This window comes from Oncorhynchus clarkii, chromosome 26 (assembly GCF_045791955.1).
Source record: "Oncorhynchus clarkii lewisi isolate Uvic-CL-2024 chromosome 26, UVic_Ocla_1.0, whole genome shotgun sequence".
Lineage (NCBI taxonomy): Eukaryota > Metazoa > Chordata > Actinopteri > Salmoniformes > Salmonidae > Oncorhynchus > Oncorhynchus clarkii.
In genome coordinates this window covers 8384296-8408178 of record NC_092172.1, presented here as the reverse complement: position 1 = coordinate 8408178, position 23883 = coordinate 8384296, and the positions used below count along the sequence as shown (strand labels likewise).

Here is a 23883-nt window from a genome sequence, read left to right as displayed (position 1 = left end):
CAGCAGCAATGTTTCCAGAAACTGGGACATTGAACAAGAACAGTGACTAATCAACATAACTGGTTGAGGCAGGCTTCTCATTAACATCTTATAGCTAATGATGTCTGGTACAGCGTGAGCTATATAGTCAGCATTCAGGAATTATTCACTCAACACAATAATCCTGAGTGTGCCTACCCGAACATGTTCACCCTGCAAATATGGGAAAGAGCGCCCTCTACTGAATGTAATCGGAATGATAGTACACCAATGTCTCACTTTTTCATATCACGAACTGTGCAGGCATTTATGTGCTGCAACAAAACAAAATACAGAGTGTTTTTATTCATTGGGGGGGGGGGGGGACAGCCGTAGTCCAAGACATCTTTATGGTGAGTTTCTGGTCCAAGTGTAGAGTCAGCAGAGTGCCTGCTCACCACAGAACACACACTGCAGTTTGTGACCAACACCACTCCACACACGTACACTCTATAGTCTGAACTGGGAGAGGAACCAAACCAACAATATATTACACAGCTTAGTGAATTTTTTTTTGTTTTGTTTTTTTTACATCTAGAGACACTTGTGTCATGTTGGGGTTATTCTACCAGTCAACAGGTACCGATTTTCTTTCACAGTTTATATCACCATCAGGCCATGAGGGCCAATGTGTTGGCAATTGTACACAATCATGGTCAAATTAGGGTGGAAATTTTGCTTGTTTAACATGAAGCTCACATGATAGTCAGCTCATTTTGACTTGGACAGGCCCATGTGACCCCTACTGATGGCAATATAAATGACCATATCCAGACTGTTGCCCATCAGGACACAAGACGTTGGAGCACAATAAGAGTTCCTGGGGGGGGGGGGGGGGGGATCTAATATACACCACATGTATTTACCTCAAAACGTCATTGTCTGTTTAGTGCAGGATATCTTTAGAGGAAATAATTCAAACCCCGGGACATTTCTTGAATTGTTTGAATTTGGCAGATAAAAAAAATTAAAATACATGTTTGATGTCCTAATAAGCGCAACAACATGTGAGCGAACAGTAAAAACAGCCAGGACACGAACATTGAAAAGTATATTGGAAACAGTCGCTCAGTTTATCACATAATATGTGGAAACGTACAGTACAAACAAAGTGCTCCATCTACCCAAACTTTCAGTTATCGCTGATACTACACTGCAACATTCCATTCATATATTTTACAGAGGGGTTAAGTGCATGTCATTGAGGAGGAAAATAGCTTTCTACAGCTGAAACGTGGCAGTTGTCTGGGACATGGCGTTGTAGACGAACGTGTTGTTGAAGGGAACAAACTGACGAGTGATGAGTTTGATGGCCTCTTGTGCAGCCGATCCTAAGGAAACGCATTGAAAGCATATTGAAGACGGTACATTTGCACCAACTTCCAAGAAAACAAAAATGTTTACCCATAACAGAATAGTATGAGGATCCTAGACCATAATAGGATCCAAGTCCTGTAGAACTCACCTCCCAAAAAAGATGCCACTGTGTGTGGCTCAGCAGCACCGTAGCGACAGCTGTCGGAAGAGCAAAGTGAAATGACATGTAGATTATTAAATCATGTTCCTCTCCTTGATTGATAACCTCTTATAGCCATTTTACAGTTCATGGAAATACTGCGGCAAAATTACAACTATGAAACACAAAAAAACTGTAGTGAGGTTTTTCAGTGGGCTGTATGTCTCATGAATTGTTAAAACGACCATCGTCTCTGCACAGAACACAAAACGTACAACTCGTGGATGTAGTCATCCTTCACACTGACGTTGAGGCCGTACTCCTGCAGAAGGCTGTTCACACACAGCTTCAACTTGCTAATGTCTTCTTCTACTTGGTAATTGTAGACACCTTCAACAAACAAAAAAAGAGGAAAAAAAAAACATATCACCTGTCTGGAGATGGGCAGGTTAACATGGCAGAACACCGTTTCCTTCTGCTGTGGTGTGACAAAACAGTTGTGTTGAGGGGGCAGAGCTATGCCAGCCGAGCCGTACCTGGGTAGCGGGAGTGCTGCTGATAGAAACGGTCCACAGAGCGCAACATAAGGTACAACACCATCTCCCCATCTGCACCGTCCATAGAGCAGGCTGAGGAGAGAGAGAGAGAGAGCAGCATCTTAGTACACACTACCAACACACATTATTATTATTTCGCAAAAGCGAAACAAAAAGGCCAAATCAAGGAGGGAGTCTGCACGGTGTTAGACTTACTGATCGCATCTTTATTGACTGTCTCCACGCTGTATTCTTCAGCCAGAGACCTGCAGCGCACCACCCTCAGGAAGGCAGCGTTCTTGCCTGCAGACCGAAACACACAGCACAGGCACGAGGGCTCAACCTACTGCAGTGTTCCCTTTCATCATGGGTTCATCAAAGTGCAGCCACACTATTGTATGGCAAAAATGGCGCTTTGAGTTATTGTTCAATGAGTTAAGAGTATTCAAATTACATTCCTGCCATATTATACGTCCTCTTCACGTTATATATATGATTGTTTGTGTGCTCGTCAGAATACTCACAGAATAGTTTGATGTCCTGCTCAGATATGCTCTCTGAGGGCTTTGGCAAGGGAAAAAAAAGACAAAGAAATCAACCCCCATTTAGCTAGTTAATATCAGAAATCAAACCTTATTTTACAATCTATCAAAAAGGTAATCAAATGTTGATACTAATGCAGCACTACTGCTACATAAGTATTACTGCAGGAGAGTTATTATGCGTTTTTGACATTACATGAGATGAAATATCCCCGAGACTGCAGAATAAGGTCCACATACCTTTCCAACAGACTGCAGGAGAGACTCTACATGCTTAGACACGACAGAAGCATCTTGCATTGCCTTCTCTCTATAACTGAAAACATATACCTGCATTAATGCCTAGGTCAGAACTATGATGATTATGCCAGCAAAAAGCATACCTCGTGGAAATAAGGTTAAGGCCCAGTCAATCGTAAACAGTGGGAATCGCAGCGTCATATGGTTTGGCACATACAATTTTACCATTTAGCTATGGACATTGGTTTATTATGCAATGACTGTCCTCTCCACGATACGCCCCAACTCAAAAGCATTGACCTGTGTTTGCTATTAACCCAAAGCAAATCATTGACTTTTTAAATGAAAATCGGTGGCTGGCTACTGCTATATAAATGAATAATATAATCATCACTCCCTACACATTCTGGAGGTTGATGAACTTCTCTGAGTCCGCAATCATGTCTGGAATGGAGCCACGTACAGGTAGGTTTCCGCCGCCGTCGTTCTGCACAAACTCCCTCACTGCTCGCGTCATCACCCAGAAGGCTGGAGTCTGCGTATAGCAGAGATAGACAGAACAGTCAGCCACGTATTAAATGTACAAATAAATCCTTCACAGGATGCTTCAATCATGGCCTGAGTAGACGTGTCATGTTTTGAGTAACCTGTGATGTAATGTCATTGCATTGCTCTCCATTGAAGAGGTTGTCAACGGCGCTCGAAATCTACAGAGATGTGAGAGGAGTTAGAAAAGTTGACAGAGTAGCAACTTCCAGTGGTCTCATGCAACCAGCAGCACGGATTAACATAATACGGCTGAAAGGAGTGTGTGGGGGGGGGGGGGGGGTAATGAGAAGAGCCACCTTGGTTGGGTTAAGGGCTGTGTTGACGTTCTTGATGGCCTCCTCAAAGTTCTCCTCATCCTCGGGAGTTCCCTTCTCATTCTTCAGGATTCCTAAAGAAACCAAGTATCATGAGAACACAAACCATTTACAGAGGCATAATCTGGATAAGATAGTGTCTGTAGACAACTAAAATTAGGTGAAAATGTAAATTACAAATTAAGTCAAGAAAAATCTATGTCAAGTGAAATACCTTGCCGAATAAGCTGTTTGAAGGCCTCCTTCTCTTTGTAGTTCTTCGGTAACTGAAAATTGTGCTAGAAAAAAAATGATGTATTCTTTGTCAGCGCTCTTGTACATCATAGGGTGCTGTAGAATGTGCCTTTGGTTGTTGGTCACAGAAGTATTACCTCACTGAACCACTTTTCTAGGTATTTGGCAACAATGATGATCCATGGTGTATGACTGTGATCCTGCAGAACACAAGAGCATAAGAAAATACATGAACCAGGGAGGACCAAATTGCAATAGTGGCCTAAAGAAAACGGCTAACAAACATGGACGACAGCCCAAACACACCTTCTTCCCCATTCCCTCCAAGTCGTAGGACTGGATGTGGCTCTTGAGTTCTGCAAAAGGTTGGTCAAGCCTCAGGTCTTCCAAGGCATTGTCTGGATGAGACTCAATCACTAGAGGGAGTGATCGCAAACAACTTGTTTGAGTGTTTGAGATTAACTGCAAGAGAACACAGTGCTTGTCACCATTACTACAGATTCAGCAATACACGCATGACTCACAAGGTGTACTATACCTGTGTGCTCCTTCACTACTAGCCTCATGTAACCGACGAGGCCATACGTTCTACACACCAGAAAAGGTACGTTTGCGTTCCACAACACCGAACCCAGTCTCAAACAAGTGCTGTGAAAATAAAACAAAAAAAATAATTTACACGACAAGAGAATGTTTTTATACTTGATGTTACTTTGTAAGACTATCATAAATATCAAATAAAAATCTTTATATTGAAATGTATGTCGATAGATAAATGTGTAGGAATATGAGGATGAATCACACCTTTCTGGCAGCTGGACACCAATCACCAGGGTAAACCTGTGGAAGAACTCTGGGTCGTTGTCCAAGAGCTTGTCTGGGCTCTATAATGGAAAATGAAAGACCAGATCACAATAAGACAAACAAACAAGACTTGTATTTGCTATAAGTGCCCTGCTTGTTATAGAACACTCAGCAATCAATACAATCAACGTGCACTTTGTGGACAGTGAGACATCAACGGCTACTGAACTGGTGCAGGGTTACGGTAAAGTCACACCTGGATCGGAATTAACACAGATCTAACTCAATACCTTGAGGATCCTGAAGTCAAATCTAGGCTTTTGTTTTTCTGACAATATGACAAAATCTGTGCCAGGGAAAGCCCTCTTCATGGAGAACTGCTGAACTGCTCATAGTTGAAAACAAACCTCCTCCACAAAGTTGCCAGATACATCAGTGTTCAGCTCTTGTAGCAGCTCTGTGGCAGCCTGGGCTCGATTCTGGAAAACCACATCATCTCAGATGACTTGTTTTGACATTATACATGCAGGTAGAGCTGAGATATTGATAGAGTAGAATACCATTAGGTTATAATCGCTTACCCTTCCTATGCTGTTGTTGCTAAGAAAAAAGCTGAGTAGAAAAGAAAAGTTAATTGAAGGTAAAGACAGTATATTGTAGAAAACATTTTAAGACCAAAAGCGCATCAATGAGGTGATAACACTAAGCCTATCACTTTCTTACTTATTCCCGACGTCTTCCCCGGAGACTTTGTGTCCATCGACAATAGTGAATGCTCCAATGCCTGATGAAGAGAGAAACTAGCTTAGGTAGGCTAGCCTATCATGGCGCATTCCCGTAGAGCAGTGTTTCCACTCCTGGTCATCGGTATTTTCTAGAATCAAATATTGAAATATTTACCTGGAAGCACAAGGTTCTTGAGTATTTCAGTCCCGGATGCAGTGGAATTGATCAGGCATACGTGTGCATTTTCAAGTTCTTCTTGGCCATGGTCTCCCCACAATCTGAAATGGATAACAGGCCATCATGTCAACGACCATGTTGCCAATCTCCAATGCCTTGTTATTTAGCTGTTATCTCATCTGGTATGGTAAATAGATGAGAACAAGGAAACCTTTTTGAGATTCAGCCAATCCTGGCTGGTGTTGTTGATAGTAAATGACGAGGCTAGAAGCTAACTAGCAGATAGCTACCAACTGACTGTAATAGTACAGCTAGCTAGCTAGTATATCAGTGAAGACTAGCTACAGTAGCTAGCTATTATAATTGTAAAGCATGATAGTTCGCTAGCTGGCCGAGTTAACGTTAGCCCAAGAGAATAGACTATCAAGCATAAAGAGTTAACGTTAGCTAGCTGCAGTTTGTCAGTGGATATATATCTAACTCGTGCAACGATATACGTTTAACAAATAATTGAATAATTTGCACATTATTTCTATCCTTACATACCTCAATTGTCTATCGTATTTCTGCTCTTTAGCAGATTTAGTCGCTGCCATGGTCCGCTTGGAGAAGAATCCCACCAGTTAATTTGATAGCTGATTCGATAGAGAGACAAGTGGGTGAACGCAGTTGTAAATTCAAAGCTGCACTTTCGATTTAACTACAGTTGACCACCAGATGGCGTAATAGAGTATTCAATCGATTCAAATCTGCGCAAAATGTTATTAATTATTTATGCCACAGTTGCCACCACCCATTCAAACTAATCAAGGAATTTGATTTACAACACTTTTATAATACTTTTATAATATGGGTGCCATCGTTTTTTGGCTGGTTTGGGAAAAACAATTATACCTTGACTTTGTTAATACATTTTAAATGACATAAGATGTGTTCACTTAGATGCAACTTTTTAAAATCTTGGTTATATAATCATTATTATAAACTGGGTGGTTCGAGCCCTGAATGTTGATTATCTGACAGCTGTGGTATATCAGACATACCACGGGTATGACGAAACATTTATTTTCACTGCTCTAATTACGTTGGTTACCAGTTTATAATAGCGATAAGGAACCTCAGGAGTTTGAGGTATATTGCCAATATACCACGGCTAAGGGCTGTGCATTCCCCATTGTGTCGTGCGTAAAAAAAAAAAGCCAGGTATATTGGTCATATACCACACCCCCTCGTGCCCTATTGCTTACATATTAGGTATGCGTTTAAACTGGAAATGCAAAACAACACTTTACCCATTGAAATATGTGCAACGCATTATCATTAAAACATGTTGTGAAACATGCTACTTCGTTAGTCCAGAGGAAAGTGTATCTTAATTGGCTGCTGTACTAGGTCTAATTATCATAAATAAGGGGGTCTTTCTTTAGATGTTTTGAAGTACAGTAACATAAATCAAGCAGTGTAATTTAAAAGAGGGCGTGGCAAGGAAGGATCATTACGATTGCCATTCGTCGCCACCTGATTATCCTTCCCAACCTCAACTCCCAGACTTCATTAACACTGCTCACACGCCAGCACTTGTTCTTCTTCACGCCATTTATCCCATCAGTTCGTGCAGTCTGGACTGTGAGGCGGAGTTAGTCAGCATATCGATAAGGTGAATCTAAGCGGAATCATCGAAATGACAGGGCGTCACTGGGGATACGGAGAGGAGGACGGTAAGTAAACCTACCAACCTGGGAGAGCATCACTATGTACGCTACTGTAGAACACACCGCATCTCAGCGCTGACCTTGTTTGGGGACGCTCGTGCGCTGCGAGTGACCGGCATTCGGGCATTTTTCTCTGCAAGACTGAATGCATATTTGATTAAATACTTTTCTGATGGCAATAGGCTATAATCACATTCATGTTTTGAACTATGTCACTGACATTATTATTATGAAGCGACAGGTGACAGATTGGCTGATTTAAAAAATAAAATAAAAGTTTTTGTAAAATGGTGAATGACTTGATCTCCTTTCTTACATTACATTTTGTCATGTCCAGCTCTGACCATCTTTGTTTCTAAGGTCCAGATGCATGGCACAAAAACTTTCCCATCGCCCATGGCAATCGCCAGTCTCCCATAGACATAGTTCCCGAGGACACTGTATACGATGCCAGCCTGCCTCCCATATTCGTCTCCTACGACCACTGCAACTCAATCAACATCTGCAACAACGGCCACTCTGTGACAGTGGAGTTTGATGACACCGATGACAAAACAGGTAACGGCAACAGAGGGGAAGATATCGCTATAGATCATATAGAACGCAAACAGAAGTACAAGAAGTGGTGGAAAAAGTACCCAATTGTCATGCTTGAGTAAAAGTAAAGATACCTTTTATAATAGAAAATGACTCCAGTAAAGGTCACCTAGTAAAGTTCTACTTGAGTAAAAGGCTAAAAGTATTTGGTTTAAAATATACTTAAGTATCAAAAGTAAAAGTATGAATCATTTCAAATTCTTATATTAAGCCAAACTACAACACTCAAACATAACTTACAAACGAAGCATGTGTGTTTAGTGAGTCTGCCAGATCAGAGGCAGTCAGGGGCTGACCAGGGATGTACTGTTGATAAGTGCGTAAATTGGAACATGTTCCTGTCCTGCTAAGCATTCAAAATGTAACGAGTACTTTTGGGTGTCAACTAAAATGTACGGAGTAAAAAGTACAATATTTTCTTAAGGAATGTAGTGAAGTAAAAGTAGTCAAAAATATAAATAGTAAAGTACAAACTACATAAGTAGTACTTTAAAGTATTTTTTACTTAAGTACTTTACACCACTGAATACAAGCAATATTGAGATATAGTATTGTTTCAGATTCGATCATCAACCCTTCAACTTTGACTGAGTGTGAAAGTCAGCCAGCCCAGGCTTTTTTTTTCATCACAGATGTATATCATTGTGACGGGTGGGTGGTTGTTTCTGGACACCTCCATCACTCATGACTATGACATTAGCCAACACAACCACTGTATTGGTAAGGGGACACCATTATGTTACGTGTACTGTGTAGGAGTACTATCATGCTACAACCACCCCCCTTGCATGCACATGTGACACTTATTTAGTGGATGCAATTCTACCTACGTGCAGTATGCGGATGAATCGTTTATTACAATGTCTAGCTTACACTTTGCATGGTCTTAGTCACTGTTGTTTATGCTTCAAAGTTCACTGACAGCAGAGTCTCCACCGTCGTCCATTCTGAGCAGTGTAGTAGATTGTGGAAGCCTAATGCCCTAAATGACACAGCATTTAGTTTTATTGCCAGGAAACTTAAAATGTTCAATATTATCCATTGAAAATATGTTTTGGATTTGCAGACTTCATCACAACCGCCATCAAAATGTGGTTGATGGATAGACCACTTAAATGTGTATATCATTAAGGCCCCTCCTACTGGACTGTATGATTCAGTGAGATGTGTTTTTGTGGATATAGTGAAGCCAGTATTTAACTGTAGGAGTGTCTTTCTGCCAGACCAGACATCTGACCACATCAGGTAATCTTTATAGTTGCGTCATATCTGTTTTTAAACTGATAGTCCAAGTAAACAAAGTCATTGACAAATAAAACATGAGGAGAGCTGCTTTGCTTCTGTGGCATCAAAAGGTCATTGGAACCAAGGGTCTGAATAGAATGACAACCAAGTAAGTTGGGGCTTGTATTTTGAAAAGTGGTAACTGAACGCCTACAACAAAAAGGTGTTCTAACTCTATTATCTCGTACCCCTGCACATCGACTTGGTACTGGTACCCTGTGTATATAGCCAAGTTATTGTAAACTCATTGTGTATTTTTTTTCCTTAATTCTTAAAAAAAAAAATCTCTCTACATTGTTAGGAAAGGCCTGTAAGTAAGCATTTTGCTGTTAGTCTACACCAGTTGTTTACAAAGCATGTAACAAATACATTTAAAAAGGCCCTCCACAAAAGGAAAATACAAGCCACGACTGATTTTTCTCAGTCTTAACAAAGTGTGGCTTGTTTGGCTAAGGTGTAGATCACTATGAAAACGAATTCACAGAAACCAAACAAAGAAGTTCCATTCTGCATGACATGGTCTTATGATGGATAGACTTCCCTATACTTTCACCATCGGGCTGGTTGGAAGTTCCATCACCTATGCATGCCCATTTGTCCTGTTTCCATTTTGTGGTTGTGTGATTTATGGTGTGGGTACCTTTTTTGTACATGTGTGTACATGCTTAGTGTATCAGTAACTCAGGAAACGTAGGAACATGCTCTAAAGCACACATTACCCAGGTGCCATTCTTATCCACCCAACCGTTTCATGAGGATGAATTATTAGACGCATTAATAAAGTCACGACCGGGCTAATGGAAATTGAAATGCAAGATCAATTTGATAAATGTCAACAGACAATTTGTCCGTTCGACATGGTGTGATCATTTTTTGGAAGTAAAATGTATTATGCGAGAAATGGCGGAAACGTCTTTGTGCAAATATTGATCTAATAACCATCATATCGAAGCAAATGTGGAGTCACGTGTGGTCCTCCCGCAATGACTCTGGAAAGCATGCAGTTTGTTAGGCTACTGATGAAATAAATTACAATGATCTACACAGGGTGGTAAAGTGCACAGTGATGCGCTTGATTAGGGTTGCAAAGCTACCAAAGTTTACCGAAGTTACCGGAATCTTCAGTATTTTATTTTTATTTAACCTTTGTTTGACTAAACAAGTCAGTGAAGAACAAATTATTATTTACAATGACTGCCTACCAAAAGGCCTCCGACGGGGGCTGGAATTAAAAACAAAAATATAGGGCAAGGGCGAACACTACATAAAAAGAGAGATCTAAGACAACAACATGGCAGCAACACATGACAACGCAGCTTGGTGGCAACACATGGCAACACAACATGGCAGTAGCACAACATGGTAGCAGCACAAAACATTGTACAAACATTAGACAACAGCACAAAAGGCAAGAATACCATTTTTGTAAATAACAGAAAATATAGGCCAATCTATTGTATTTTCTTTTTTATATTAATGTTTTTTTATTTTTAAGTTTTGGATATATATTTTTAATTACTATATATGCCTCCATGTTGTCCATGAATTTCTAGTAGATATACATATGGTTCAAGAGAAGAAAAAAAAACATCTAATCAAGCAATGCCATTATTTTTTATGTACTCTGCAAGTGCAACAATTGACTTTCTTTTACAACTGCCACCAGTTTGACAATAATTACATTGACAAGAAATACACACTGACATGGCAAAATAAATGAGTGATTTATTTTTTTATAAAGCATATTTCCTGCTGAAACCCTCCTATTTAGCACCAATGATATTCACAAAGTTGATGGTTTATATTTAGGATGTTTTATTTCTCTGTAATTGTACGTTTAATTTGAACATCTTAATTATATCACATGTAAAATATATGAAAACGCCACACAGATGGCCAGAGATAATTAGACACCTCAAAAAAAAAAATCTGAAGTACCTAAAATGGCCGCTAGATGTCTTGAGATAGATTACATCAAATCCTTGCAAGATACACGTTCTGGTAGTTTCATGGTAATATTACTTGCCTTTGCAACACTACGCTGGATGCTCCTTTCCAATAAATATCGAGGGTCTTATTTTGGTGACATCATGGTCGACGTTTGGCTGCCCTTGGACAAATAAAAATAATCTTGCTCTTATCCATAATAATCAAATCAAATCAAATTTTATTTGTCACATACACATGGTTAGCAGATGTTAATGCGAGTGTAGCGAAATGCTTGTGCTTCTAGTTCCGACAATGCAGTAATAACAAGTAATCTAACTAACAATTCCAAAACTACTGTCTTGTACACAGTGTAAGGGGATAAAGAATATGTACATAAGGATATATGAATGAGTGATGGTACAGAGCAGCATAGGCAAGATACAGTAGATGGTATCGAGTACAGTATGTACAAATGAGATGAGTATGTCAACAAAGTGGCATAGTTTAAAGTGGCTAGTGATACATGTATTACATAAGGATACAGTCGATGATATAGAGTACAGTATATACGTATGCATATGAGATGAATAATGTAGGGTAAGTAACATTATATAAGGTAGCATTGTTTAAAGTGGCTAGTGATATATTTACATCATTTCCCATCAATTCCCATTATTAAAGTGGCTGGAGTTGAGTCAGTGTCAGTGTGTTGGCAGCAGCCACTCAGTGTTAGTGGTGGCTGTTTAACAGTCTGATGGCCTTGAGATAGAAGCTGTTTTTCAGTCTCTCGGTCCCAGCTTTGATGCACCTGTACTGACCTCGCCTTCTGGATGATAGCGGGGTGAACAGGCAGTGGCTCGGGTGGTTGATGTCCTTGATGATCTTTATGGCCTTCCTGTGACATCAGGTGGAGTAGGTGTCCTGGAGGGCAGGTAGTTTGCCCCCGGTGATGTGTTGTGCAGACCTCACTACCCTCTGGAGAGCCTTACGGTTGAGGGCGGTGCAGTTGCCATACCAGGCGGTGATACAGCCCGCCAGGATGCTCTCGATTGTGCATCTGTAGAAGTTTGTGAGTGCTTTTGGTGACAAGCCGAATTTCTTCAGCCTTCTGAGGTTGAAGAGGCGCTGCTGCGCCTTCTTCACGATGCTGTCTGTGTGAGTGGACCAATTCAGTTTGTCTGTGATGTGTATGCCGAGGAACTTAAAACTTGCTACCCTCTCCACTACTGTTCCATCGATGTGGATAGGGGGGTGTTCCCTCTGCTGTTTCCTGAAGTCCACAATCATCTCCTTAGTTTTATTGACGTTGAGTGTGAGGTTATTTTCCTGACACCACACTCCGAGTTCCCTCACCTCCTCCCTGTAGGCCGTCTCGTCGTTGTTGGTAATCAAGCCTACCACTGTTGTGTCGTCCGCAAACTTGATGATTGAGTTGGAGGCGTGCGTGGCCACGCAGTCGTGGGTGAACAGGGAGTACAGGAGAGGGCTCAGAACGCACCCTTGTGGGGCCCCAGTGTTGAGGATCAGCGGGGAGGAGATGTTGTTGCCTAATCTCATGTAGGTAGACTGCCAGAACTGTGTCTGCCAGCTGTTGGCTAGAGCACACGTGACAAGACCAGAGTGGGCACATTTGCTATAGAATGCAACAGTTTTTGTGACAAAACCATCAGTAGAGTTGAAAATGCGATGGAAACCCATTTAACTTGTTTTTATTGTATTAGGTACATGTGAATTTCACTCTAAAAGTGATTTTAATGTGCACCATGTCATCATGCACACAATACGTCTGTTTGATGGAAACCCATCTCTGGTTTGAAAATGATTTCAGAATATTAGCATAAAAAAAAATCTGTCACCAATTAGATGGAAGGAAACCTAGTTTGTGACATTCCGATCTCCGGCATTCTTTTTATCTGCCATCACAAAGATCTCGCTGTGTGTGTGTGTATATGGGTACACTGTGTGCACCTGTGTGTGCTTTGCATGGCTTGGCTCCAGTGGTATCAGACATAATTAGTCACTTACTGCCCTGTCCTACACTGTCACTAACTGAGCCCAGCCCAGACAATGTCTATCCTGGGGCCCTTATCCCCAGCACCACCCCAATTAGACCAGTTAGTTACAGGACAAATCCTAGGCATATCAGGACGCATGCTCACAATACACTCTCATTTGTTTTATGTCAGGGAAAGTAAGGCCTTCATGAGGACATAGTTGTTGTAATAAATTACCGGTTTAGCCAAATTAGGAGGAGTAGTAAATCGTGTGGTTGCGGGGCAAGGTGCCTTTTGTGTCTGTCAGAGTGTCATTGATCTGTATCAGCTTAGCGAGAGTGATTTAGTGAGCAGTGGCAGGTGTAGCCAGGTTGAGTCGCTCTTCCAGGCAGGGTATGTGGTGTTTCCTGCCTGCCTGCCTGCCTAGTGTGTTGTGCCAGGCATAGGCGCATAGAGGCATGGCAGTGGCTGGCTGGCTGACTCTCGTCCTCTGCCCTGACAGTAATCAGGGCAGGCCCACTTGACAACGCCTACCGGCTGAAACAGTTCCACTTCCACTGGGGCGGGAAGGGCAGCCAAGGCTCTGAGCACACCGTCCGAGGGAAGACCTACGCTTCAGAGGTGAGCGTTTCCCCCTCCTAATCACCCAGACGGAGCCTAGGTAACCACATCTTCCCCGACATGCAGTGCATTCGGAAAGTATTCAGACCCCTTGACTTTCTCCACATTTTGTTACGTTGCAGCCGTATTCTAAAATAGATGTAAAATATATGTTTTTACCCTCATCAATCTACACATAATTTCCCATAGCAAAAACATGTCTTGACATAAAAAAAAGGAAATATCAATTTACGTAAATATTCAGACCCGTTACTCAGTAATTTGTTGAAGCACCTTTGGCAGCGATTACAGCCTCGAGTCTTCTTCGGTATGACATTACAAACTTGGCACACCTGTATTTGCTGAGTTGCTCCCATTCTTCTCTGCAGATCCTCTAAAGCGCTGTCAAGTTGGATGAGGAACGTTGCTGCACAGCTATTTTCAGGTCTCTCCAGAGATGTTTGATCGGGATCAAGTCCGGCTCTGGTTGGGCCACTCAGAGACTTGTCCTGAAGCCACTCCTGCGTTGTCTTGGCTGTGTGTTTCGGGTCGTTGTCCTGTTGGAAGGTTAACCTTTGCCCCAGTCTAAGGTCCTGAGTGCCCTGGAGCAGGTTTTCATCAAGGATCATTTTGTACTTTGCCCCGTTCATCTTTCCCTCAATTCTTACTAGCCTCCCAGTCCCTGCTGCTGAAAAACATCCCCACAGCATGATGCTTCACCGTAGGGATTGGTGCCAGGTTTCCTCCAGACGTGACGCTTGGCATGGCGTGAGAGTCCTTCAGGGGCCTTTTGGCAAACTTCAAGCGGGCTGTCATGTGCCTTTTACTGAGGAGTGGCTTCCATCTGGCTGCAGAGAAGGTTGTCCTTCTGGAAGGTTCTCCCATCTCCACAGAGGAACTCTGGAGCTCTGTTAGAGTAACCATCAAGTTCGTGGTTACCTCCCTGAAAATGGCCCTTCTCCCCCGATTGCTCAGTTAGGCCTGGTGGCCAGCTCTAGGAAGAGTCTTGGTGTTTCCAAACTTCTTCCATTTCAGAATTGTGGAGGCCACTGTTCCTGGGGACCTTCAATGCTGCAGACATTTTTTGGTACCCTTCCCCAGATCTGAATGCTTACAGTACCAGTCACACCTACTACGCCTACTCATTCAAGGGGTTTTCTTTTATTTTTTTTACTATTTTCTACATTGTAGAATAATAGTAAAGACATAAACTATGAAATAACACATATGGAAACATGTAGTAACCAAAAAAGTGTTAAACAAATCAAAATATATTTTCGATTCTTCAAAGTAGCCACCCTTTGCCTTGATGACAGCTTTGCACACTCTTGGCATTCTCTCAACCAGCTTCATGAGGTAGTCACCTGGAATGCATTTCAATTAACAAGTGTGTCTTAAGTTCATTTGTGGAATTTCTTTCCTTAATGCGTTTGAGCCAATCAGTTGTGATAAGGGATGGGTGGTATACAGAAGAGAGCCCTATTTGATAAACGACCAAGTACATATTATAGCAAGAACAGCTCAAATAAGCAAAGAGAAGCGACAGTCTATTTTTACTTTAAGACATGAAGGTCAGTCAAACCGGAAAATTCAGTCACAATCGCAAGAAAACATCAAGCTCTATATGATGAAACTGGCTCTCATGAGGACCGCCACAGGAAAGGAAGACCCAAAGTTACCTCTGCTGCAGAGGATAAGTTCATTAGAGTTACCAGCCTCAGAAATTGCAGCCCAAATAAATGCTTTACAGAGTTCAAGTAATAAGACACATCTCAACATCAACTGTTCAGAGGAGACTGCGTGAATCAGGCCTTTATGGTCGCATTTCTGCAAATAACCCATTACTGAAGGACACCAATAAGAAGAGACTTGCTTGGGCCAAGAAACACGAGCAATAGACATTAGACCGGATCTGTCCTTTTGTCTGAGTCCAAATTTGATATTTTTGGTTCCAACGGCTGTGTCTTTGTGAGACGCAGAGTAGGTGAACGGATTATCTCTGCATTTGTGGTTCCCACCATGAAGCATGGAGGTGTGGGGGTGCTTTGCTGATGACACTGTCAGTGATTTATTTAGAATTCAAGGCACACTTAACCAGCATGGCTACCACAGCATTCTGCAGCAATATGCCATCCCATCTGGTTTGCGCTAAGTCCCACTACCATTTGTTTTTCAACAGGACAATGACCCAACACACCTCCAGGCTGTGTAAGGGCTATTTGACCAATAATGAGAGTGATGGAGTGCTGCAGCAGATGACCAGGAGATGACCTGGCTTTCACAATTACCGACCTCAACTCATTTGAGATGAGTTGGACTGCAGAGTGAAGGAAAAGCAACCAACAAGTGCTCAACATATGTGGGAACTCCTTCAAGACTGTTGGAAAAGCATTCCAGGTGAAGGTGGTTGAGAGAATGCAAAGCTGTCATCAAGGCAAAGGATGGCAATCTCAAATATAACATATATTTTGATTTGTTTAACACGTTTGGTTACTACATGATTCCATGTGTTTCATAGTTTTGACTTATCACTATTTTCACTATTATTCTACAACATGGAAAATAGTTTTTTTTTTAAAATAATTAAAAACCTTGAATGAGTAGGTGTCAAAGCTTTTGACTGGTACTGAATGTAAACAAGGTAAACTCCAAATTCAAATAACTTCACAGATCTTCATTGTGAAGGGTTTTAACACTGTTTTCCATGCTTGTTCATTGAACCATAAACGGTTAATGAACATGCACTTGTGGAACGGTCGTTAAGACACTAACAGTTTACAGACGGTAGGCAATTAAGGTCACAGTTATGAAAACATAGGACACTAAACAGGCCTTTCTACTGACTCAGAAAAATACCAAAAGAAAGATGCCCAGGGTCCCTGCTCATCTGCGTCAACGTTCCTTAGGCAAGCTGCATGGAGGCATGAGGACTGCAGTGAGACGCCTAAGACAGCGCTACAGGGAGACAGGACAGACAGCTGATCGTCCTCGCAGTGGCAGACCACTTGTAACAACACCTGCACAGGATCGGTACATCCAAACATCACACCTGCGGGACAGGTACAGGATGGCAACAACAACTGCCCGAGTTACACTAGGAATGCACAGTCCCTCCATTAGTGCTCAGACTGTCCGCAATAGGCTGAGAGAGGCTGGACTGAGGTCTTGTAGGCCTGTTGTAAGGCAGGTCCTCTCCAGGCATCACCGGCAACAACGTCGCCTTTGGGCACAAACCCACCGTCGCTGGATCAGACAGGACTGGCAAAAAGTGCTCTTCACTGACCAGTCACGGTTTTGTTTCACATGGGGTGATGGTTGGATTCGTGTTTATCGTTGACGGAATGAGCGTTACACAGAGGCCTGTACTCTGGAGCAGGATCAATTTGGAGGTGGAGGGTCCGTCATGGTCTGCGGCGGTGTGTCATAGCATCATCGGACTGAGCTTGTTGTTATTGCAAGCAATCTCAACGCTGTGCATTACAGGGAAGACATCCTCCTCCCTCATGTGGTACCCTTCCTGGAGGCTCATCCTGACATGACCCTCCAGCATGACAATGCCACCAGCCATACTGCTCGTTCTGTGCGTGATTTCCTGCAAGACAGGAATGTCAGTGTTCTGCCATGGCCAGTGAAGAGCCCGGATCCTAATCCCATCGAGCACGTCTGTGACTTGTTGGATCGGAAGGTGTGGGCTAGGGCCATTCCCCTCCAGAAATGTCCGGGAACTTGCAGATGCGTTGGTGGAAGAGTGGGGTAAACATCTCACAGCAAGAACTGGCAAATCTGGTGCAGTCCATGAGGAGGAGATGCACTGCAGTACTTAATGCAGCTGGTGGCCACACCAGACACTGACTGTTACTTTTGATTTTGATCCCCCCCCCCCCCCCCCCCCCCCCCCCCTCTTTGTTCAGGGACACATTATTCAATTTCTGTTAGTCACATGTCTGTGGAACTTGTTCAGTTTATGTCTCAGTAGTTGAATCTTATGTTCATACAAATATTTACACATGTTAAGTTTGCTGAAAATAAATGCGGTTGACAGTGAGAGGACGTTTATTTTTTTGCTGAGTTAATTTCTTTGCAAAAATGTGCTTTATCGTTATGAGGTAATGTGTGTAGATTGATGAGGGGGGAAAAAATAATTTAATACATTTTTAGAATAGGGCTGTAACGTAACAAAATGTGGAAAAAGTCAAGAGGTCTGAATCATTTCCGACTGCACTGTACATCTGCATCTATATTTGCCAATAAGTAGTTTTCCCTTCTCTGGTTCGGTTGACCTCTGTACTAGGCAACTGGTTTGTTTAGTACCTGAGACAAAGCTGTGTTTCCCTGAATGTGGGTGCTTGGCACAGGCTTGTCCCTATCCCTGCTGCCCCTCCTCCCTGTTTCCTCCTGCAGCTTCATCTGGTGCACTGGAACGCAGACAAGTACAAGACATTTGGGGAGGCAGCGGCAGCCCCCGATGGCCTGGCTGTCCTTGGCATCTTTTTAGAGGTGAGAGGATCTCCCCCGGGGTACCCCGCTTACCACCTCCCCCCCGCATCAGCCAGCAGCTGTTTATCTGTCAGCCAGTAAATTGCTTTGGAATGTAATCTCTTTCTGCTTCACCAAGTTCTGTTTTAACAGGGATTAGATTGAAGATCAGCAATCACTGAAGGAACAATGTAAAAACATGTTATGATTTTGGTCTGAACAGAGTGGACGAAAACATTTTACCCGTGTTTGTGTTGAAAATTGTTCAGTCATACCAGTACCATGTGGAACATATGTGGCACACTTCTATAGACAATGTATTGACATAATGCAAAGTATAAAATGTATGCGTCTATGAAATATCTTATTGATAACAACATTGACGTACACACAGACTGTTCAAAACATTAGGAACGCCTGCTCTTTCCATGACAGACTGACCAGGTGAAAGACATTGTCACTTGTTAAATCCACTTAAATCAGTGTAGATGAAGGGGACGAGACAGGTTAAATAGATTTTAAAGCCCTTAAGAAAATTGAGACGTGAATTGTGTATGTGTGCGATTGACGGTGAAAGGGTGAGACAAAATATTTGAAGTGTCTTTGAATGAGGTATGGCAGTGGGTGCCAGGAGGCAAAAGGGGGTGCAACTCAATATTAAGAAGGTGTTCCTGTACACTCAGAGTACGCATACAGTGCGTGATGGTAAAAAAAAAAAACATTTGTAATATATTTAGAAGGTTTATGGAAAGCTTCATATTTTCTCAGATATGACAATCTGTTTGGGCAAATGTTTGAATGTTGAGCTAAAAAAAGGAAGGTGTTTTGTTTACAGATCGGAGGTGAACACAGAGGTTTACACAAGATAACAGATGCTTTATACAAGGTGAAGTTTAAGGTAAGTCTGACATAATGCAAAAGAATGATTCACCTAACGAGTGTCTCGGATGATTCAACAGGGCATTTGATAAAAGACTCATCTTAAGTGTGGCATAATCCACTTTTCTCATCCTATTCTTTGTTCTATTTGCACCCAGGGAAGCGTTGCAGATTTCAAAGGTTTCAATCCCAAGTGCCTCCTACCGAACAGCCTCCACTTCTGGACCTACCCGGGTTCACTGACCACGCCGCCTCTTCACGAGAGTGTCACCTGGATCGTTCTGAAGGAGCCAATCGTAGTTTCAGAGAAACAGGTGGGAGCCCTCGCCATCTGATAGGGGTGAATCGGTACTACCAATATGGAGATATCTCTGCTTATGGAAATGTGGGGTCTCCGCTTAGGGAAACCACAGTGAACCACTGCTTTTGTCGTGATGTAAATGATGAACCATTTGAATGACCGCCGTCTGCCCTGACGGTGGGTGCTCTGCCTTTCCTCTGCCCTTCCTCCAAATGTTCAAGAAAGAAAAAGGCACTGAGGTTTTTACATTGATTTATGTGGGAGTGTCTGTTGAAGTAATTATTCTGTAACACTGAAATTGACAAGTAAAAGTATGTCAAGGTTCACTTTGATGGCTCACTTGCAACACTATGGCTGCGTTGTGACAGCCCAATTGTGATATTTTTTTCCCACTAATTGGTCTTTTGACCAATCACATCAGATATTTTCAGATCAGCTCTGAAAAAGATCAGATGGCTCAAAATATCAATTAGTGATTAAAAAAAAAATCAGAATTGGGCTGCCCTGTGTAAACGAACCCTATCTGTTTTTACAATATACCAATTAATTTCTCCCCTCACCTCATGGTTAATGATTTGAAACATCAATGTGAAGGCTTTATGACCACCAGTGACTGAGCTGGGGCTGTCCTTGAGCCATCTTTGATGTTACTGTTGCTGGGCTTTCTCCAGACGGAGGGCTTTGATTGGAGTGTGCCAGGGCAGTAGGCTCAGCCATGGCTTTGAGTGGATTACTGCATGTGTGGTTTGGATGCCATGCAGTCCCTCTGTGTGTGTGGGGACTCAGAGGGCTGCAGCAGTGGCCTGCTGTAATCCTAGTGGGAACCCTAGATTTGAAAGAACTCTTTGTGGATCCAGGTGTCACAAGTCACAGGTTAAGCTCCATTCAAACAGTGGTCATTACCCTGGAGCTCGTGACAGTCACGCACACACCCAGATTCTTTACTATGTAGCTGTGCAGTGCATATTCTCTGAATTACTGTAGGCTAGATTCTCCCTTTGCAGGTGCTCATATAGCTTGAAAAAAAGATTAGAGTAGATAATAGACTCAATGGCGTAGTTGGCTAATATACCATTTCATTAATTTTTAAATATTTACAATACACTTAGTAGTTCTAATTATACATTGGTGGAAAAAGTACCCAACCGCTATACTTGAGTAAAAGTAAAGATACCTTAATAGAAAATGACTCAAGTAAAAGTCACCCAGTAAAATACTAATTGAGTGGAAGTCTAAAAGTATTTGGTTTTAAATATACTTAAGTATCAAAAGTAAATCTAATTGCCAGAATATACTGAAGTATAAATCATTTCAAATTCCTTATTAAGCAAACCAGGTGGCATTGTTTTTTAAATGTACGGAAAGCCAGGGGCACACTGCAACATTGACATCATTTGCAAGCGAAGCATGCATGTTTAGTGAGTCCGCCAGATCAGAGGCAGTATGGATGACCAGGGATGTTCTGTTGATAAGTGTGTGCATTTGTGCTTTTGGGTGTCAAAGAAAATGTACAAAAATATAAATACTAAAGTACAGATACCCCCAAAAAACAACTTAAGTAAAAAATACTTTAAGGTACTACTTAATACTTTACGCCACTGCCATTATAACAGGCTGTTTACCAGGGAGGTGACTGCATGCCTTCCAGGTCCCCTCCTGGGCTGACCCTGTTTTGTGTTCTCAGCTTTTTTGCAATGGCACTGGGAAAAGTAATTAAAGTCAGCTTTGGTCCATCGGCATGCGGTCTGCATACCTCTGTTCCTGGCCTGGCTGACTGGGCCTGGGAGCACGGGCCTGCTCCCTCGCCCTTAGTGTAGGACTCCAGGGGCACAATCCTTTGATCCCTGGGAGCTGATTAACATGATGGATGGAAACGTTTTGGCCTTTTTTTTAATTGTGAAATTCTTTGGGGATACTCAGCAGGGAAAAGCCCTTCTTACATAAGAAGCTATTATTATGTTTTCCCTCCCTCAGACACTGCAGCCAGGGGCCATAAGGTGTTTCTTTCTGTCTCCAAACATCTCTCCACAGATGGGAAAGTTCAGGATGCTGCTCTTCAGCGGAGAGGAGGAAGAGAGCAGGAAATGCATGGAGAACAACTTCCGACCCCCTCAACCCCTGAAAGGCAGGAAGGTGCTAGCATCCTTTGACTAACGTGACTGCAAATAACCTCCAGGTGGCATAGACCACATGTCGTCTATTATATGCCAGAGTGAATGTCTGAGTAGCGTTTATTCTCAACTTTGAATATCCTGGTCTGAGTTTTTTTACTACTGCTGATGAACATAGAACCAGGGGTGTGAAACATCACATCTCCCTCTACTGGTCAATTGTTTTCAACCGCACTTTAATTGAATGCCAGAAGCAGATATCAACGTTTGAATCAGTCATTATGACTACTATGTGCCCTCTGCACAGCTCTATATTTTTAAACATAGTAGTCATCTGTAACATTTGTATGAAGTGAAAGATATTGCTCACAAAGCCATCCAGGCATTTCCTTGACCGAACAGCGTAATGTATGTAACTCTGTAGCGAATAATTGATCTGATTTGAATTTTGTTTGAAGATGTACAACGTGACCTCAAATGGGTGTAGTGAAAAGCGTTTAACAGTCCCCCTCCACACACACACACACACACAGCATTTTCTGTCCATCCAGTGGATTATTGTTGTTGAGGCTGCTAGAGTTTCTATGCAAATGAAACTTCCCAGGGGTTTAGCCACACCATTGGAAGACGGCGCCAGTGCTCTAACATGATGTCTGAATCCTGGTGGTAACCTATGTTGATCCATATTTAGCTTGGCTATTTCAACTGGATCCACCTTGTCCTAGTTGCCGTGGATCCTTTAACCCAACCCTCACAACTGTGGGAGGAATTGGAGTAGCGAGCGGCTGCCAAATCTCAATTGCTCAACTGTAAATGGAAGAGTTTACACCGTACTTTCCCCGTGCCCTGACAGGCCAGTGATTGAGGGAATGGCACTAGGGTGCTCTCTCAGCTGTACATCAGCTTTAAAGATGCCAAGTATACGCTGAATAGAGGATTGAGCTCATGTTGGGTTAAAACAGTTCCACTTTCGAGAAATTTGCTGTATGACAATGAGACGCTTCTGTAATGGGTTTATGTCCATGTCTTTGTGCTGCTCATTTCTCCTGTGCCACAGAACAGCCCTCCTCCCCACAGTCCGTTCCGACACTACTGTACGATGTGTTGTTCCAAGCAGGGTGATGCTCCAATTCTTTTGCGATAATGGAAGGTCTCAGTAAGTGAGGGTCATAATCATTAATAGAGCCCCAGGTTAGAGGCAGCTGTAAGAGAAATTGCTCCTCTGTCCTCTTGGTGTGTTTTGAGTTATGGTTGTTTTACGTAAATGCTGTTCAATAGATAAGAGGTGGACTTTACAAATATGGACAAACTGGTAGGCGGACACGCTCTGCCTTGTCCTACCCATGGGAATTAAGGCTTGGAACTGGCACTTGAGTTATCTATTTCAAACAATTGATATTATACAATATGAGAAGCGTTATTTATGAAATATTTACTATGTGAATCATTTTGCATGAACTGGTAACTATTTAATTGACTCGTTTTTTTGTGTGTGTGAATTCTAGCTCTTAAAAATATTAGATTGATTCAGTACTGTTGTTTGTTTCAGAAACAAAAGATGTGTTGAAAGAATGTATCAAACTTTTTGTTACCATTAAAAGGCGTGTGTGGAGTATACAGATTAATTTAAGTAGTATGTATTGTTTTATGACTATTCTGGGTCCCAGAATTAGTTGTCACTGCTGCCACCATGTGGTCTAACAGAGAGCTGAGAAGTAAGCGTTCTGAGAAAGTTCCCAATGAGCTCCGAGCAAGTTCAAAATGCATTACAGTGGATCACTTTTAAACACCAACACGTATGTTTTTTTCTGTCCGTTTCATGACTCCGCGGAAACATGTCAGTCAGTCCACTGAAATCAGTTAACGTAACAGTACACATGATCACTGATTTTCTTGACAGCCATTGATTTATGAGGAATTTCAGTATGGAATGAACCTTGAACCGGGTACAAATGTATGTGAACGTGTTCAAAGAGGAAGCTTCTCAAGACTCTCCATGCTTAAACTCGGTCTCACTAATCAGAAGCTGTGCGGATACGTAAATGTATTCGGTGTAGACCTTACAGGGGAAATGCTTACTTACAAGCCCTTAACCAACAGTGCAGTTCAAGAAATACTTAATAAACTAAATTAACAAAATAACGAGGCTATATACAGGAGGTACCTGTACCGAGTCAAAGTGTGGGGGTACAAGTTCGTCGAGGTAATTTGTACCTGTAGATAGGGGTAAAGTGACTATGCATAGATAATAAACAGCGAGTAGCAGCAGTGTAAAAACAAATATGGGGGGGGGGGGGGGTGTCAATGTGATTAATTGTTCAGCAGTCTCTTATGGCTTGGGGGTAGAAGCTGTTACGGAGTCTTTTGGTCCTTGTCTTGGTGCTCCGGTACTGCTTGCCGTGCG

General features: G+C 42.2%; 2 protein-coding genes across 3 annotated transcripts; one reads left to right on the top strand and one right to left on the bottom strand.

The window, feature by feature from the left end:
• Window positions 1-1060: 1060 nt before the first annotated feature.
• LOC139384831 (NEDD8-activating enzyme E1 regulatory subunit-like) lies at window positions 1061-6249 on the bottom strand. Of its 2 annotated transcripts, none has more exons than XM_071129727.1 (20): window positions 6143-6249; window positions 5594-5697; window positions 5417-5477; window positions 5275-5305; window positions 5101-5172; window positions 4694-4773; window positions 4428-4537; window positions 4196-4305; window positions 4027-4089; window positions 3870-3933; window positions 3638-3729; window positions 3440-3499; window positions 3194-3327; window positions 2793-2868; window positions 2535-2574; window positions 2227-2313; window positions 2011-2103; window positions 1741-1864; window positions 1484-1533; window positions 1061-1349 (listed from the first exon to the last, which is right to left on the bottom strand). In XM_071129727.1, exons 1-20 carry the CDS (start codon window positions 6190-6192, stop codon window positions 1240-1242), a joined length of 1611 nt encoding a protein of 536 aa, XP_070985828.1. In that variant the 5' UTR covers window positions 6193-6249; the 3' UTR covers window positions 1061-1239. The 2 variants fall into 2 exon arrangements, with proteins under 2 accessions (XP_070985828.1, XP_070985829.1); XM_071129728.1 differs by having other exon boundaries at window positions 1750-1864.
• A 924-nt stretch (window positions 6250-7173) lies between these two features.
• Window positions 7174-23078, top strand: LOC139385067 (carbonic anhydrase 7-like). Its single transcript, XM_071130113.1, has 7 exons — window positions 7174-7314; window positions 7669-7866; window positions 13615-13733; window positions 18114-18209; window positions 19024-19086; window positions 19226-19381; window positions 21400-23078. Exons 1-7 carry the CDS (start codon window positions 7278-7280, stop codon window positions 21520-21522), a joined length of 792 nt encoding a protein of 263 aa, XP_070986214.1. The 5' UTR covers window positions 7174-7277; the 3' UTR covers window positions 21523-23078.
• Window positions 23079-23883: the final 805 nt, after the last annotated feature.